Source organism: Pelobates fuscus, chromosome 1 (genome assembly GCF_036172605.1).
Source record: "Pelobates fuscus isolate aPelFus1 chromosome 1, aPelFus1.pri, whole genome shotgun sequence".
NCBI classification, from domain to species: domain Eukaryota; kingdom Metazoa; phylum Chordata; class Amphibia; order Anura; family Pelobatidae; genus Pelobates; species Pelobates fuscus.
In genome coordinates, this window is record NC_086317.1 from 322,663,122 (window position 1) to 322,682,141 (window position 19,020).

At 44.2% G+C, this 19,020-nt stretch overlaps 1 protein-coding gene across 1 annotated transcript in view; it reads right to left on the minus strand.

Moving 5' to 3' along the window:
- Positions 1 to 18,609, minus strand: part of PROZ (protein Z, vitamin K dependent plasma glycoprotein) — a 73,299-nt gene extending 54,690 nt beyond the window's left edge. The window contains exons 1-3 of the mRNA XM_063459713.1: positions 18,484 to 18,609; positions 16,662 to 16,825; positions 15,733 to 15,757 (exon numbers count right to left, since the gene is read on the minus strand). Coding sequence (XP_063315783.1) covers positions 15,733 to 15,757; positions 16,662 to 16,825; positions 18,484 to 18,550 — 256 coding nt within the window. The 5' untranslated portion in view covers positions 18,551 to 18,609. The remainder of the gene's footprint in view (positions 1 to 15,732; positions 15,758 to 16,661; positions 16,826 to 18,483) is intronic.
- Positions 18,610 to 19,020: the final 411 nt, after the last annotated feature.

Consider the following 19,020-nt stretch of genomic DNA (forward strand, 5'->3'; position numbering starts at 1 on the left):
ATGAATTTCTGACATGGACATTTCCACATTTGCAAATGACTAGTGGCGAGTGGAAAGAGTCCTGCCAATAATACTCTTTGTAAATATCACTTAATATAATCAAACTTTTTTCATATTCAAGTTCGTCTTTTAAAGATTCAGTAAAAGGAAAAGATTGTGTATTATATAATACCAAAAAAGTCCTTCTGAATATATTGCATATTTATCTTTTATGTAATGAAGCCCCACTTCCTTCAAACTATTGGCTCATTTGAGTAAGGTCCTCATTACCCCTTTTTTTTCCCATAGGCTGAAGTGTATTTGTTGAAAATTAATTTTGTGTTTTCTTATCACTTTTTAATTTTGTGTTTTTTGCTATCACTGTCCATGATGTTGTCCCTTTACAATAAACAATATTAATAAGGAACATAATAATATGTATTCTTGAAATATATCAACTCCTTAAGGACAGAGGTATCTTCTGAATCAAAACAAAACCTAGAATTTGTGCTATGTGTGTGTTCCACTGTAATTTAAAGGATTCTCTTTAACCCCTTAAGGACACATGACGTGTGTGACACGTCACGATTCCCTTTTATTACAGAAGTTCGGTCCTTAAGGGGTTAAGTGCACCCAAACTTATTATATATTGGGTTGTTTTTTTTAAGAAAAGAAAGGACTTCTCTTCAATATCCTGTGTGTTTACCTAACACAACATTTACAAAGAGGCCAGGGTTACCAGTGTTTCCAGAAAAAAAACAAGGAAAGAGAAACTTAAACTACAGTGGCTCCTACAATGGATACAACAAACACAAAAAAAAGAGCAAAGCACAAACAGCATGTATGCAAGTGCTCCCACATATATAGTTGAAGAACAAGTGAACAAATGTTTCAGGCATAGCCCTTTATCATTACTTTTTGTCCTTAACCCAATACATCTTATTACAGACAAGATGTATTGATAACGTGTTATGCATGAAACTTTTGTTCACTTGTTCTTCAAACATTAGACATGTGCAATTCGTTTTGTTCCGAATGTAAATTCAGATTTTGACAATTCGGACATATGGATGCTTCCCGAACCCTAAACCTATTAGAGGGATAGGGTTAGGGGTAGGGATTATGGGTAGGGATTATGGGTAGGGATTAGGGGTAGAGTTAGGGTTAGGGATAGGGTTAGGGTTAGGGAATTGCCAAAGTCCTGAATTCCTGAAGTGCCGAACTGAACCGAAGTGGCGAATTGCCGAAGTCCCGAATTTCGGAAGAGCTGAACCAAACCAATTTTTTTGCCCGTGCACATCCCTATCAAATATATATGTGGTAGCACAGTTCCAGTGGAAAAGGTATGGGACTGAGGAATGTAGTTGGGTTCCTGCTGTTGATGTACATGCTCCTCATTTGATTTTTTTTCATTATCATCTTCTTGACATGCCCAGTCCTTCATGCCCGGGTGGTATGTCCTTGCGGGGAGTGTAATGTAATGGGACTTATCTAACCAATGCCACTGGTCCAGATCTTAATGTGGGTGTTTGCGTCATTCATGCTGTTCCGATGTGAGGTCCTCTTCCCTCCAGCATTATGGATGCTGCCTGTTTTAAGGCGCTCTTTAGTGCTGGCAATGGGAGCAACATCACTTCCAGTTCTGCTTTGGTAGCATGATCTGGGCTAATTTTTGCACAATTTGGGGTCATGGGGGTGATGTAGACCAATAAGAGCCTAGATAGCACCATATAAATCTGTTGTGTCCCTAGTTCTGTGCCCTATTGTGGTTTCTATCATTGTTTCTGATTAGTGCTTTACTTTCCATTTCCTGAGTATTTTCTTGTTTGACTTTGACTTGTTTATTGGATTTCTGCCAACTTTGTATCCCTGCACGATATGTTGTGTGTATTTCACTTTTCTGTGTATCTATTGGTTAGTACCTTGGGTTATCCGTATTTCTGTTATCCTGACTATGTTTTTCCCTAATTTATATGTTAAAGCCCAGCCACCCGAAGGTCCAATAATATGTCTATCTGTTCTTCTACAGAAATGGAATTCAGTGGACCTTGTGGAGTCAACTGGATGACTTGGACTTTTCCGACGACCTCGCACTTCAACTAGAGTCAACTAGAAAGAATGGCCCAGGACAAAACTCTCTGGAGATCTACCTTTGGCGGCCCATACCACAGAAGGGGTGGAGGCATAAGTAAGTAAGTGTAACATAAAAGAAAAATAGGAGAGGAACAGCGCTACAGTACTGATCACAGGGGAGAATAGAGCTGCACACTTGAGGGGAAGGGTAACCCTCAAACCCTTCAAAGAATGGAGAGAGCAAGATGCAACAAATACAGGGTGCGTTAAGTAGGACAATGAGAGATAATAAACAAAAATCAGCAATAATATAAAGAGTCTCTTAAAGTACAGCGAAGACCTGGAGTGTATATTCTTCAGTCCTTCAGTAAGTAAGTAATCTTCTATTGGCCTCTTACTTCCTGCACATATTGTGACTAGTGATGTACCGAACTGTTTGCTGGCGAATAGTTCCCGGCGTACATAGCGTGTTCGCGTTCGCCACGGCGGGCGAACACATGCGCGGTTCAATCCGCCCCCTATTCGTCATCATGTAACTTTGACCCTGTGCCTCACGGTCAGCAGACACATTCCAGCAAATTAGCAGCAGACCCTCCCACCTCCTGTACAGCATCCATTTTAGATTCATTCTGAAGCTGCAGTCTTAGATAGAGGAGGGAGCTGCTGCTCATTTTATATTTGGAAATTGATAGCTAGGCTAGGGTATTCAGTGTCCACTACAGCCCTGAAGGACTCATCTGATCTCTGCTGTAAGGACAGCACCCCAAAAAGACCTTTTTAGGGCTAGAACATCAGTCTGCTTTTTTTTTTTCTATGTAATGTAATTGCAGTTGCCTGCCTGCCAGCTTCTGTGTCAGACTCACAGTGGATACTTCTGCCAGCTTCTGTGTCAGGCTCACAGTGGATACTGTGCCCACTTGCCCAGTGCCACCACTCATATCTGGTGTCACAATAGCTTAAGCTTGCATTTAAAAACAAAAAATGTTTTTTTCACTGTAATAGATTGAATAGCAGTTAGTTGTCTGCAAGCGTCTGGGTGTCAGGCCTTCAGCATGTACTCTGCCAACCTTTGCCAGTGTACTTTGCCACTCATATCTGGTGTCACTATTGCGTGCCTTTAAAAAGAAAAAACGTTTTTCACTGTAAGCTAATAGCAGTCAGTGTCCTTAAAGCGGGTGTCAGGCCTTCAGCGTGTGCTCTGCCAACCTCTGCAAGTGCACTTTGCCACTCATATCTGGTGTCACTATAGCGTGCCTTTAAAAAGAAAAAAAGTTTTTCACTGTAAGCTAATAGCAGTCAGTGTCCTTAAAGCGGGTGTCAGGCCTTCAGTGTGTGCTCTGCCAACTCTGCAAGAGCACTTTGCCACTCATATCTGGTGTCACTATAGCGTGCCTTTAAAAAGAAAAAAAGTTTTTCACTGTAAGCTAATAGCAGTCAGTGTCCTTAAAGCGGGTGTCAGGCCTTCAGTGTGTACTCTGCCAACCTCTGCAAGTGCACATTGCCACTCATATCTGGTGTCACAATAGCGTTGATTTAAAAACAAAACATTTTTTTTCACTGTTATAGATTGAATAGCAGTTAGTTGTCTTCAAGCGGGTGTGTCAGGCCTACAGCGTGTACTCTGCCAACCTCTGCCACTGCACAGTGCCACTCATATCTGGTCGCACAGTAGCTTGCACGCATCATACCACTAATCCAAAAAAAAATGACAGGCAGAGGCAGGCCACCCCGCAGGGGCCATCGTGGTCGTGGTGCTGTGATTCCCTTTTGCCCTAGAATAATGCCCAGTTTTCAGAGCCCACGTACCCTGAACTTGAAAAGTTCTGAGGACATAGTTGACTGGCTAACACAGGACACCCAATCTTCTACAGCTTCCGCTCGGAACCTTTATACCACTCACCCACCTGCCGCCACCACCAACACTAGCACCACAGCCGCTTCCCTTGGTATGTCAGAGGAGTTATTTACACATCCGTTTGAAGAAATGAGTGATGCGCAACCATTATTGCCAGAGGATGTAGATAACAGGGATATATCTCAGGCAGGCAGCATTACACACATGGACGTACGGTGTGATGATGATGATGTTGTACCTGCTGCTGCTTCCTTTGCTGAGTTGTCAGATACAAGTGAAGCGGTTGATGATGACGATGCGTCCATGGATGTCACGTGGGTGCCCACTCGGCAAGAAGAAGAACAGGGCGAAAGTTCAGATGGGGAGACAGAGAGGAGGAGGAGGAGACTAGTTGGAAGCAGGGGGAGGTCATCGCAAGGAGCTAGTGGCACAGTCAGACAGCATGCATCGGCACCCGGGGTCAGCCCGACAGCATGCCAATCAACGCATGCTGTGTCCACCACCAGAATGCCGCCATTGCAGAGCTCAGCAGTGTGGCATTTTTTGTGTGTGTCTGCCTCTGACAACAGAGATGCCATTTGCAACCTGTGCCAAAAGAGTCATGGGAAGTCCAACACCCACCTAGGTACAACTGCTTTGCGTAGGCACATGATCACACATCACAAACATCTATGGGATCAACACATGAGTACAAGCAGCACACAAACTCAAAGCCGCCATCCTCCTCCTGGTCCAGCATCTTCAGACACGTCAACCACTGCTGTCCTCCTTGCCCCCTCTCAACCATCCGCCACTCAGTCTCTCGCCTTGAGCAGTTCCCGCTCATCTGCCCACAGTCAGGTGTCTGTCAAGGACATGTTTGAGCGTAAGAAGCCAATGTCAGAAAGACGCCTTGCCCAGCGTCTGACAGCTGGCTTGTCTGAACTATTAGCCCACCAGCTTTTACCATACAAGCTGGTGGAGTCTGAGGCATTCAAAAAATTTGTAGCTATTGGGACACCGCAGTGGAAGGTACACGGACAAAATTTCTTTTCACAAAAGGCAATCCCCAACCTGTACTCGATTGTGCAAAAGGAAGTAATGGCATGTCTGGCACACAGTGTTGGGGCAAGGGTCCATCTGACACTGATACCTGGTCTGCAAAGCATGGTCAGGGCAGGTATATCACCTACACTGTGCATTGGGTAAACCTGCTGACGGCTGCCAAGCATGGAATGCGTGGCTCTGCAGAGGAGTTGGTGACACCACCACGACTTGCAGGCAGGCCTGCTGCCACCTCCTCTACTCCTCCTACTCCATCCTCTTCCATAACCTCCTCGGCTGCTGCTGCCCCTTGCTCCACATCAACGGCACCCCCCCAGCTCCCCAGGTACTATTCCACATCCCGGATACGGCAGTGTCACGCCGTCTTGGGTTTGACTTGCTTGAAAGCAGAGAGTCACATCGGACAAGCACTCCTGTCCGCCCTGAACGCACAGGTGGAAAAGTGTCTGACTCCGCAGCAACTGGATATCGTCAAAGTGGTTTGTGACAACGGAACAAATTTGTTGGCGGCATTGAAGTTGGGCAAGTTGACACATGTGCCGTGCATGGCACATGTGTGTAATCTGATCGTACAACGCTTTGTGTATAAGTACACAGGCTTACAGGACGTCCTGAAGCAGGCCAGGAAGGTGTGTGGCCATTTCAGGCATTCCTACATGGCCATGGCGCACTTTGCAGATATCCAGAGGCGAAACAACATGCCAGTGAGGCGCATGATTTGCGACAGCCCGACATGTTGGAATTCAACACTCCTAATGTTCGACCGCCTGCTCCAACAAGAAAAAGCTGTTAATTAGTATTTGTATGACCGGGGTGCTAGGACAGCCTCTGGGGAGCTGGGAATTTTTTTGCCACGTTACTGGATGCTCATGCGCAATGCCTGTAGGCTCATGCGTCCTTTTGAGGAGGTGACAAACCTAGTCAGTCGAATCGAAGGCACCATCAGCGACATCATACCATTTGTTTTCTTCCTGGAGCGTGCCCTGCGAAGAGTGCTGGATCAGGCCGTAGATCAGCGTGAAGAGGAAGAGTTGTGGTCACCATCACCACCAGAAACAGCCTTATCAGCATCGCTTGCTGGACCTGCGGCAACGCTGGAAGAGGATTGTGAGGAAGAGGAGTCAGAGGAGGAATGTGGCTTTGAGGAGGAGAAGTAAGACCAACCACAACAGGCATCCCAGGGTGCTCGCTGTCACCTATCTGGTACCCATGGTGTTGTACGTGGCTGGGGGAAGAACGTACCTTCATTGAGATCACTGAGGAGGAGGAACGGGAAATGAGTAGCTCGGCATCCAACCTTATGCAAATGGGGTCTTTCATGCTGTCGTGCCTGTTGAGGGACCCGCGTATAAAAAGGCTGAAGGAGAACGACCTGTACTGGGTGTCCACGCTACTAGACCCCCGGTATAAGCAGAAAGTGGAGGAAATGTTACCAAATTACAACATGTCGGAAAGGATGCAGCATTTGCAAAATAAATTAAAAAGTATGCTTTACACAGCGTATAAGGGTGATGTCACAGCACAACGGGAATCTAACAGGGGAAGAGGTGAAAGTCATCCTCCTCCTCCCACGACCACGCCGGCAAAGACAGGACGCTTTAAAGACGTGTTGTTGATGGAGGACATGCGGAGCTTTTTAAGTCCTACGCATCGCCACAGCCCTTTGGGATCCACCCTCAGAGAACGACTCCACCGACAGGTAGCAGACTACCTCGCCTTAACTGCAGATTTCGACACTCTGAGGAGCGATGAACCCCTTGACTACTGGGTGTGCAGGCTTGACCTGTGGCCTGAGCTATCCCAATTTGCGATAGAACTTCTGGCCTGCCCCGCTTCAAGTGTCCTGTCAGAAAGGACCTTCAGTGCAGCAGGAGGTATTGTCACGGAGAAGAGAAGGCGCCTAGGTCAAAAAAGTCTAGATTACCTCACCTTTATTAAGATGAATGAGGGATGGATCCCGAAGGGACTGACAGTGGGCGATACATTCGACTAAAAAAGGCCTGATGAGATGAGCTGCCGTGGGCTAAAAATGGTCCACACGCTGCTGTATTTTAGCTCTGAATGCCAGTTGACTTGCGTGACTTATCTGCCACCAACTAGGGTTTAAGCCGCAATGTTTTAGGGCACTTTCTGCCTGGGAAACAAACATCAATTTTTATGGCCGCTGCTACAGCAGCGGCTGCAACAATACCTCATTTTTGAGGCATGTGTACATGCCTAATTTTTCGGCCCTCTGGTGCTGCACTGTGGCTTCAAAAACCAAACCAAAAAAAAAGGCACATAACAGGGATTAAACTGATAGGAATAGTACTACTTAACACACCACTCCTATCTGGTGGCACATTAGATTGCACGCGCAGTGCCCCAAATTTGAAGTAGGAGGACCGACCAAGCATCTTTTTCCATCTCCCGGTTCCTAAAATCGATGCCATATACACGTCCCCTGATAGGGCGCCAGCTCGTTATTCTCTTGGGCGCCAGCTCGTTATTCTCTTTTTCACTTCACTAGGGACACTTTACTGCACTATGGGCACTTAGACCCAATCTTTGTCTTGCACACTGTTATTCCTAGCCAGCATCTGTGATGGGAAATCAGGCAGTCATCTAAACGTTTAGATTGAGCTGTAGCTTAGAACACCCTTGAAGGTGTTTAAGGAGATTAGGGCTAGTTTAGAGGATTCTTCTTAGACCTCTCTGAGTCTTTATAGCCCTTCTACCTATCCAGCATTTCTGGAAACTAGCTAAGAGAAAGGGTGGCTGTGTGTCTGTGATACATTTAACTTTATATCACCTTATTGACACTTTATCACTACGGTCTCCATACTCCCTGCCTATACCCATCTATTTAGAGGGAATTTCCTTGCCCCTGCCAATATTATATAATAGGTAATAGTATTACCATTATTACACAATTAGGTCTCTGAGGACAGGTGTCAATCCATATCTGCCAAGTGACCCTATGTAGGGGGAACAGTCCCTATTCTGCTCTGTGTCAGTGTGTATCAGGGATCCTTAAGATAGGTGTCAATCCATACCTGCCAAGTGACCATATGTAGGGTGAACAGTCCCTATTCTGCTCTGTGTCAGTGTGTATCAGGGTCCCAGAGGACAGGTGTCAATCCATATCTGCCAAGTGACCCTATGTAGGGGTAACAGTCCCAATTCTGCTCTGTGTCAGTGTGTATCAGGAATCCTTAGGACAGGTGTCAATCCATACCTGCCGAGTGACAGTCTCTATTCTGCTCTGTGTCAGTGTGTATCATGATCTCTAAGGATAGGTGTCAATCCATATCTGCCAAGTGACCCTATGTAGGGGGAACAGTCTCTATTCCGCTCTGTGTCAGTGTGTATGATGATCTCTGAGGACAGGTGTCAATCCATATCTGCCAAGTGACCCTATGTAGGGGGAACAGTCTCTATTCTGCTCTGTGTCAGTGTGTATCATGGTCTCTGAGGACAGGTGTCAATCCATATCTGCCAAGTGACCCTATGTAGGGGGAACAGTCTCTATTCTGCTCTGTGTCAGTGTGTATCATGGTCTCTGAGGACAGGTGTCAATCCATATCTGCCAAGTGACCCTATGTAGGGGGAACAGTCTCTATTCTACTCTGTGTCAGTGTGTATCATGGTCTCTGAGGACAGGTGTCAATCCATATCTGCCAAGTGACCCTATGTAGGGGGAACAGTCCCTATTCTGTTCTGTGTCAGTGTGTATCAGGGATCCTTAGGATAGGTGTCAATCCATACCTGCCAAGTGACCCTATGTAGGGTGAACAGTCCCTATTCTGCTCTGTGTCAGTGTGTATCAGGGGCTCTGAGGACAGGTGTCAATCCATATCTGCCAAGTGACCCTATGTAGGGGGAACAGTCTCTATTCTGCTCTGTGTCAGTGTGTATCATGATCTCTGAGGACAGGTGTCAATCCATATCTGCCAAGTGGCCCTATGTAGGGGGAGCAGTCCCTATTCTGCTCTGTGTCAGTGTGTATCAGGGGCTTTGAGGACAGGTGTCAATCCATATCTGCCAAGTAACCCTATGTAGGGGGAACAGTCTCTATTCTGCTCTGTGTCAGTGTGTATCATGGTCTCTGAGGACAGGTGTCAATCCATATCTGCCAAGTGACCCTATGTAGGGTGAACATTCTCTATTCTGCTCTGTGTCAGTGTGTATCATGATCTCTGAGGACAGGTGTCAATCCATATCTGCCAAGTGACCCTATGTAGGAGGAACAGTCTCTATTCTGCTCTGTGTCAGTGTGTATCATGGTCTCTGAGGACAGGTGTCAATCCATATCTGCCAAGTGACCGTATGTAGGGGGAACAGTCCCTATTCTGCTCTGTGTCAGTGTGTATCAGGGATCCTTAGGATAGGTGTCAATCCATACCTGCCAAGTGACCCTATGTAGGGGGAACAGTCCCTATTCTGCTCTGTGTCAGTGTGTATCAGGGATCCTTAGGACAGGTGTCAATCCATATCTGCCAAGTGACCCTATGTAGGGGGAACAGTCTCTATTCTACTCTGTGTCAGTGTGTATCATGGTCTCTGAGGACAGGTGTCAATCCATATCTGCCAAGTGACCCTATGTAGGGGGAACAGTCCCTATTCTGTTCTGTGTCAGTGTGTATCAGGGATCCTTAGGATAGGTGTCAATCCATACCTGCCAAGTGACCCTATGTAGGGTGAACAGTCCCTATTCTGCTCTGTGTCAGTGTGTATCAGGGGCTCTGAGGACAGGTGTCAATCCATATCTGCCAAGTGACCCTATGTAGGGGGAACAGTCTCTATTCTGCTCTGTGTCAGTGTGTATCATGATCTCTGAGGACAGGTGTCAATCCATATCTGCCAAGTGGCCCTATGTAGGGGGAGCAGTCCCTATTCTGCTCTGTGTCAGTGTGTATCAGGGGCTCTGAGGACAGGTGTCAATCCATATCTGCCAAGTGACCCTATGTAGGGGGAACAGTCTCTATTCTGCTCTGTGTCAGTGTGTATCATGATCTCTGAGGACAGGTGTCAATCCATATCTGCCAAGTGGCCCTATGTAGGGGGAGCAGTCCCTATTCTGCTCTGTGTCAGTGTGTATCAGGGGCTTTGAGGACAGGTGTCAATCCATATCTGCCAAGTAACCCTATGTAGGGGGAACAGTCTCTATTCTGCTCTGTGTCAGTGTGTATCATGGTCTCTGAGGACAGGTGTCAATCCATATCTGCCAAGTGACCCTATGTAGGGTGAACATTCTCTATTCTGCTCTGTGTCAGTGTGTATCATGATCTCTGAGGACAGGTGTCAATCCATATCTGCCAAGTGACCCTATGTAGGAGGAACAGTCTCTATTCTGCTCTGTGTCAGTGTGTATCATGGTCTCTGAGGACAGGTGTCAATCCATATCTGCCAAGTGACCCTATGTAGGGGGAACAGTCCCTATTCTGCTCTGTGTCAGTGTGTATCAGGGATCATTAGGATAGGTGTCAATCCATACCTGCCAAGTGACCCTATGTAGGGTGAACAGTCCCTATTCTGCTCTGTGTCAGTGTGTATCAGGGTCTCTGAGGACAGGTGTGAATCCATATGTCAGGTGTCAATCCATATCCATTGTGATTTAGGAATGTTAGGTGATTTCTGCCCTTTATGGATTAAAACCAGACTCTGCATCAACTGTGTAATTTTCCATGGGAGTTTTGCCATGGATCCCCCTCCGGCATGCCACAGTCAAGGTGTTAGTCCCCTTGAAACAACTTTTCCATCACTTTTGTGGCCAGAAAGAGTCCCTGTGGGTTTTAAAATTTGCCTGCCCATTGAAGTCAATGGCGGTTCGCCCGGTTTGCCGGTTAGCGAACGTTTGCGGCAGTTCGCGTTCACCGTTCGTGAACCGAGAATTTTGTTTTCACGACATCACTAATTGTGACACTGGTGTAGATGGTGTCTTGAAATGGGTTTTGATCCTTTACAGTTTCTGTTCAGATTTTCCTAAATTTTCTCTATCTTCTTTTTCTATTGGGAAATCTTACTTCTCTGTTCCTTTGGTTATCCTAGTGGCTCACATTTACTCTGTAGGTTTGCCTGTTTAGAAAGATTCTCATTTGTCATCTTAGAATGTCCTTTATGATATTATCACAGTATTTTTCCTTTTTCTTTAAGTGTAGAGTTAGTATGGATCCTATTTCATGTAGACTCGCAATGCTTCTTCCAGTTGTAGGACTTTTATTGATCTTCGTTTGAGGAAAGGGGAAGTGGCTTTTGGGGACATGCTTCTTATACTGTGTGCTGCTTTTGTATTAGTTTTACTGTTTCTGTGTCAATATGCTGCTATTGGAGGTACAGTTTAAGCAATATTTTGCCTCCTGTCATTATTAATTAATTAAAATTAATATAATTTATTCACTAAGGCTAGAAGAATATGATATTGCTCTTTCTTTTACACATCAAACTCCCCTCCATTTATAGATCAGCTTCTTTGATAACAATAAAGGAAATCATAGGAAACACAGACCTCAAAATGTTAAATTGTGGCTGTGACTGACACCTCCGCCGACGGATGCTCCTAACGCTGCTCAAGGACCATCAGCACCGCACTTGACACCATAGGCACCACAGACTCCATGAACCGCTGTAGCTGTGTTGCAATCTCGTCGTCTCCTTCCCACCCTGGGACTCCAACCTCTGGATCCAGGAGCATGTGAAAAGGATCTCTCCTCCAAGAGAGTATAGCTGGGGCTCTACTTCAGGAGAGTATAGCTGGAGCTCTCCTCCAAAAGAGTATAGCTGGGGCTCTCCTCCAAGAGAATAGAGCTGGGGCTCTCCTCCAAGAGAGTATAGCTGGAGCTCTCCTCCAGGAGAGTATAGGTGTATAGCTGAAGAGAGCTCTTACAAGAGCTAGCAGTGATATAGCTGGTATAGCTGGTATAGCTGTGCCCTACAACAAGAGACAGGGCTACAAGTTGAGGGTAAGAAGATCTGGTTTATTGAGTGCAAGGGGCATTTCTTTTATACAGTTTTCCCCACAAGGTTACCACCCACATGGACCTTGTTGGGCACCAACAACACAAACTTAACAACCAATCATGTACAGACACACGATTAAGCACTCCCATTCATTACTGTAAAAGTCCTCCCCTCTGCTTGGGAGATAATTGAGTTAATTGCTGTATCAACTCAATTATTACCAAGCTAAAAAACATACTTTTTACACAATTTTTATAACTTCCAAATTATACATTCAATCCCAATAAACAGTTACATTTTTAGAACCAGCATACTTCGGGGACAAACATATCCATAATTGTTATAACTTCCAAATTATACATTCAATCCCAATAAACAGTTAAATGTTTAGAACCAGCATACTTTGGGGACAAACATATCCAAAATTCGTGAGAATTGGTCCAGTGGTTCGGGAGATAGCTAGAAGTCATATTTGACCGACCGCACGCACGCACATTTTCATGCCCAAAACAGTTCCAGAGATTTGAGCTGTGCGGCCGGTCTATTCCCCATAGTTCAAATACTGTTAAAATGCACGAATGGGTGCCGTTCGTGCAAATAGCAATGTTAGTGTGGTGTTCGTATTACCGAATCCTTTCGACTCCATTCGAAGTGTTGAAGCTCCAGAGAAGGTACAAGTGCAGCGGTGTTCGCGCCGTCGAATATCCGATTTTAGTTCCATGAGCTCGACGACCAAACACCGCTGAACGCGTTAGAATTAATTAAAATGACGGCCACTTCGACTACTTCGGCTGTATCCGAAGTGCCAGTTCAAAAGTGCAGCTCCTTTTCCATGGAATTTAAAGGGCCAGAAAAAGTATTTTAACATCCAATTTGTACAAATGGAGTTTTTAAAAGGCAATACACCCCAGGGGCCATAGTCACAATGCCATTAGTCCTGGCCATTAGTCCTCTCCAAGCACAAGTGGCGAAGGGCACTTCGTCACAGTGCCACTAGAAATGATGATTAACCAAATATTGCAGATGTTGGAGGAACGTACTTCACATTCCCAATATCCTAAACCAGCCTAAATGTGCAGATTTATTACTAATGTGTGTATGTGATTGTATATGTCGTGACTGCATATGTAATTTGTATTCCTGTGTATACAAACATGTGAACCTGTGTATGTGTGAATAACTATATATATGTATGTGACACGGTGTGTGGCTGGGGAACTGTGATTGGGTGAATATATATAACATATTTGACAGTGTGCATGACAGAAAACTGTAACTAATGGTGACTGCTGAGAAGGACAGGATGGGCTCATACAGGGCTCGAGTCCTGCAGGAACGCGTGGGAACGGCGTTCCTGCACTTTTTTTAGAGCAGGAACGCCGTTCCCGTTTGTGGTCCTGCAGGCACTCAGGGGGCGGCAAAAAATGCCACCCCCAAATGCCCCTGTGTTTCCCCTGTCATGGGGGGCCCAAGAGTTGGCCTAATGGCCACCTGAAGGACCCCCCGGCCGGCTCTTGTCTTGCTGTCAGACGCGGCGAGGGAGCTGTGTTCTCTCTGCTCCCTCTCGCCGCGCGCCGTTTGCTGATGCTGGGAGCCGGAATATGACGTAATTTCCGGCTCCCTGCATCAGTAGACAGCCCGCGCGGCGAGAGGGAGCAGAGAGAACACAGCTCCCTCGCCGCGTCTGACAGCAAGACAAGAGCCGGCCGCACTCAAGCCCCACTGGACCCCAGGGACAGGTCCACACCAGCTCTCCAGGTAGGGAGGCTGGGTGGACATTTTTAATTTAAAAAAAAATATGCAATAATTCTTGTGTATATGTATGTGTCTGGGAGTGTATGTATGTGTGTGTGTGTATGTGTCTGGGAGTGTATGTATGTGTGTGTGTGTATGTGTCTGGGAGTGAATGTATGTGTGTGTGTGTATGTGTCTGTGAGTGAGTGTGTCTGGGAGTGTGTGTGTCTGTGAGTGTATGTATGTGTATGTGTATGTGTCTGTGAGTGTGTGTGTGTCTGTGAGTGTATGTATGTGTCTGGGAGTGTGTGTGTCTGGGAGTGTGTGTGTCTGTGAGTGTATGTGTGTGAGTGTATGTGTGTGAGTGTATGTGTGTGAGTGTATGTGTGTGTGTGTGTATGTGTCTGGGAGTGTGTGTCTGGGAGTGAGTGTGTGTGTCTGTGAGTGTATGTATGTGTGTGTGTATGTGTCTGTGAGTGAGTGTGTCTGGGAGTGTGTGTGTCTGTGAGTGTATGTATGTGTATGTGTATGTGTCTGTGAGTGTGTGTGTCTGTGAGTGTATGTATGTGTCTGGGAGTGTATGTGTCTGGGAGTGTGTGTGTCTGTGAGTGTATGTATGTGTGTGTGTGTGTGTATGTGTCTGGGAGTGTGTGTCTGGGAGTGAGTGTATGTATGTGTATTTGTGTGTTGGTGTCTGTGTGTGTGTATGTGTCTGGGAGTGTGTGTGTGTGTGTGTATGTGTGTGTGTGTCTGGGAGTGAGTGTGTGTGTCTGTGAGTGTATGTATGTGTGTGTATGTGTCTGGGAGTGTGTGTGTGGGAGTGTGTGTATGTGTCTGGGAGTGTGTATGTATGTGTATGTGTCTGGGAGTGTGTGTGTGTGTGTGTGTGTGTGTGTCTGGGAGTGTGTGTCTGTGAGTGTATGTGTGTGTGTGTGTGTCTGGGAGTGTGTGTATGTGTGTGTCTGTGAGTGTATGTATGTGTGTGTATGTGTCTGTGAGTGAGTGTGTCTGGGAGTGTGTGTGTCTGTGAGTGAATGTATGTGTATGTGTCTGGAAGTGTGTGTGTGTCTGGGAGTGTGTGTGTCTGTGAGTGCATGTGTGTGTGTCTGTGTCTGGGAGTGTGTGTCTGTGAGTGTGTGTATGTGTCTGGGAGTGTGTGTGTGTCTGTGAGTGTATGTATGTGTGTGTGTATGTGTCTGGGAGTGTGTGTGTGTGTGTGTGTATGTGTCTGGGAGTGTGTGTCTGGGAGTGAGTGTATGTATGTGTATTTGTGTGTTGGTGTCTGTGAGTGTGTGTGTGTATGTGTCTGGGAGTGTGTGTGTCTGGGTGTGTATGTGTGTGTCTGGGTGTGTATGTGTGTGTCTGGGAGTGTATGTGTGTGTCTGTGAGTGTGTGTGTGTCTATCTGTGAATTTGTGTGTGTGTGTGTGTGTTTGTGTGTCTGTGAGTGTACGTGTGTGTCTGTAAGTGTATGTGTGCACCTGAGTGTGTGTGTACGTGTTTATATACGCATACAAGGTTTTTTTTTTTTTTGGTGGTGGGGTGGGGGTGGAACTTCAGTGAGTTCCCACACTTTATTCCCCAGGACTTGACCCCTGGGCTCATATGACAAACTTGCACACTGTTAAAAATCTACTGGGATGGGTAACTGTACAGAAAATCCAGAGGAGTTCCAAAGTCCAGAGTAAATTTGCCTTCAAAGGTGAAGGCTCATCCCCAGGTTAGAGTGCTGAATATGTAAATATGTGTGCCAAGGAATATTATAATACAATAATTAGTAAATATATTTTTATGTAATACAGATGAACATATCAGATAGACAAGAGAGGCAGAGTAAACATAGAAACATAGAATGTGATGGAAGATAAGAATCATTCAGCCCATCTAGTCTGCCCATGGCAGTAGAGTAGAGTGAAAATAGATAAATACCCAGAACAGAATATTAGAATACCACAAATGAGAGAAATGTCATGAGAAGGAAATGTTAGAAATAGAGATGCTGAAAAAACAATGATAGAGGTAAGCAAAAAAAGGTACAACGCAGGCAATTTATCATGATACCATCTACTTTTGTGAAAGCGTAAAGAACATAAACATCTAGAAGCATACCATGGTAAGTCTTCCAAAACTCATCCTGTAAAGACATAATAAGAGTAAAAATTTATTTAAATAGTAGTGCTTCAACTTTTGGGCTAGTGGAACTGTGTACAGATTACATAATGAGTTCACAGCCAGCTTGAAGATTTAGACCAATGTGACATTCTATTTCATGGTACAAGTTGCATTATTTACAGCCTACCTCAGGGCTGTCCAACCTGCAGCCCCCCAGACAGGGACGTATTAGCCACGAGGCAAACAAGGCATTTGCCTTGGGCGGCATTTACCAGGGGGCGGCAAAAAAAGCCGCCCCCAAATGCCCGGGGCAAATGTCTTGTTAGCCTGGCGGCGGCTAACTAAAAATCCAGGCGGGCTGCACTGGCGAGGGAGCACTGATTTGTGAGCTCTCTGCTCAGCTCCCTCGCGCACAGCAGAGTGATGCCGGGAGCCGGAATATGAATAGGGCAGCACAAAACCAGGATACACCACTGCTCCCAGATGTTGCTGAACTACAACTCCCATGATTCCCTGGCTATCTGTTTCATTGAAAGACTCATGTGAGTTGTAGTTCAGCAACAACTGGGGGGGCGCAGGTTGGACAGCCCTGGTCTACCTCATGCATTCACCGCACAAAAGGGGTGTGGGGACAGAACAATGGTGTGTGACTAAATATGTAGTTTCAGTTATCCTTTCCTTAGCTACAATATCTATAGTATTAAATAAACACTATCATCCCAATAACAACTTCAGCTCACTATTACAGAGGGAGGAGTGTCGTCTTATTTATTTTCTTTCATTTATCATCAACCATCTAGTATTTCAGAAAAACCTCTTGGGGATATGTTGCCCCAGGAAACCCTTGAATATATTCCAATTCCGCACTGAAAAAAAAGAGTAGTGCTATACAATTAATTTCTACTGAAATAATCACGATTACTCACAGTTTTCTTTTTGTCCTCAAATACCTCTCTTGCTTCTTCATATGAGCAGCGTTCTTCGAGGCACTCTTTTTCTAAGTTACCTTTTAAAAACTCATCAAACAAGAAAAGATTGGCCCTTTTGGATCTCTGAATCACTTTGTTTGCATTTTCAGCAGTTAGGAACACTAGATAGAAACAATCCACAAACATCACTAGGTGAGTTACTAATACTGATAAACGGAAAACACTATTTGGGATGATGGTGGTCCATCAACAGTCCATTAAAATTGGTGCCTACAGAGGTAATCACACCAGGCCTGCCAAGAACGCCATATGTATGATTATATCAGACTCATTTTTAAAAAGGAAAAACAAAATATTACTTTTATTACTACGGATGTAGTTTGTGGATCATAGCAGGTAGTTTGATAAAAGGATTTTTTTGTTCAGTTTTATAACAATGAGTGAAAGAACAGTATATGTTAGCTACTTATTCATTGACCCAAAATTTTTTTGGGGAAATTAGTTTATTTTGACGAGAAGGTATCATAACTTCTATAGCTATTCCAATGTTCTTAAAACCCTGCGAAAAATGGATAAGAATCTCTGTTTTAGATGCACACTTGGCACCCTCTGCTGGTCTCTTACAAAATCAGTCCAGAGGATATAGTTTAAGAACTTCATCACGAAGTAGCAAAATGATACAATATCTTCTGGCTACATATACAGCTTTACAGTAAACATTCTATTAAAAGGCTCAACATGTCTATTTAAACATTTATTTGTATCATTGCAAACTAAACGGTTTTGTTATGAATTCCCAAACTAATGTATACCTAGTACCTATAGAATTTTTTTCTAGTTTTCTTCTGAAGATCATATTAAAGTTATATTTTTAAAACAAATCTGCATTTTAAAGGTTCATCTTTAAAAACAAATGATTATTATTCATTCTTAGCGTTATTGTTCTGTATTGATCTTTGACGATAACATTTTAGATCACATGAGCTTTAAGCCTTAAACATATAGACAATTTAATGTACCTACGATGTTTGTAAACTTAATGTCTTGTGATGATTAGACAGCATTTGGAGGCCCCAAGTTTAGCTATCACCGTTTTTTACAATTCTTTGTGTTATGTTCTCTAGAGGGCAACCCAGGACCAATTGACCATCAAGAACGGACCATTTGCACTGATACTATGCGTACATGGTGGCCTTAAGACTGAAATATTTAGGGACAGGCCCACAGATTACTTCTTTACTAGAAATCAAAATGTCCTAAAAAAGTTATTTGGGGGAAATCCAATAAAAAAATCAAAAAATAAATAGAAGATAAACGAGCAGTGAGAAGCTTGCTGATGATTAAGGCAATACTGCCCCTTAAACATTTTCTTCCAGAAATATATCATTTAATTAACCATTTTTTTCTATGAACAATACTGTTATTGTATCAAATTGAAGAAAAATAATAGAATTTTTACTTTATTACTATAATAACGTTTTGCTGTGTAATGTTATCTTATGTCCACTCTTTCTATACATAATAGGCAATGTATTGTACAAGTCCATTAAACGCATATCTTTTGAAGTAAAATAAATCATCACGGCTCAGTGATGTGTGGAGGGCATTTTCTTCCTTTTAATAAAATAAATAAATAACTATGCTAAAATCATTTTTCTACTTGTCTATTCTAACGCAACCCTTTGCTATTTCCAATCATTTTGATGTTTGTTGTTTTTTTTTTTGCTCAGTGTGGCAATATTTAAGTAAGCAGCATTTCTAACACACAAAACTGAATTTTGAAATTAAATTAAAAATAATAATAAAATAAAAACTATACCTTTTTGTTCAGCTTGGTGAAGAAGCAGTAAGATGAATAAACACGTTGCCTGCATAACATTTGCCATTTTGAATCATTGGGGAAGTGGAAATCACATCTGTACAAAAGGTAGCTGGCAAGACGAAACAAAAAATAAACGTCAAAGTTCAAGGTTTAACTGCATGTAAACATTATAGGGGCAATGTCTTGTTTTGCGCAATAACCGGGACATTGTTTAAACAGAGGTAGGTGACCTCAAACACTTTACCCACTATGCATGGCAATTATTATCCTTTCTAGCCAGTTGTTGCAGGCTGAGAGTGACTAGAACAAGAGTATATATTGAGAAGAAGCTGTGTTCTTATCTCTGTATTTTAATTAAATTCACATACAGGAAAACTCTAGGCACCATAACAACTTCATCTCAAGATTGCCATCTAATCTTAAGGGTTTAAAGCGTCTACAAACAGCACTGTCTACTCTGCCCAGCTCCTTGGTCCAAGGCGTCAATCAGGAGGGCTCATACTGACCTCAGCTGACACTCTCAGCCTATCACTA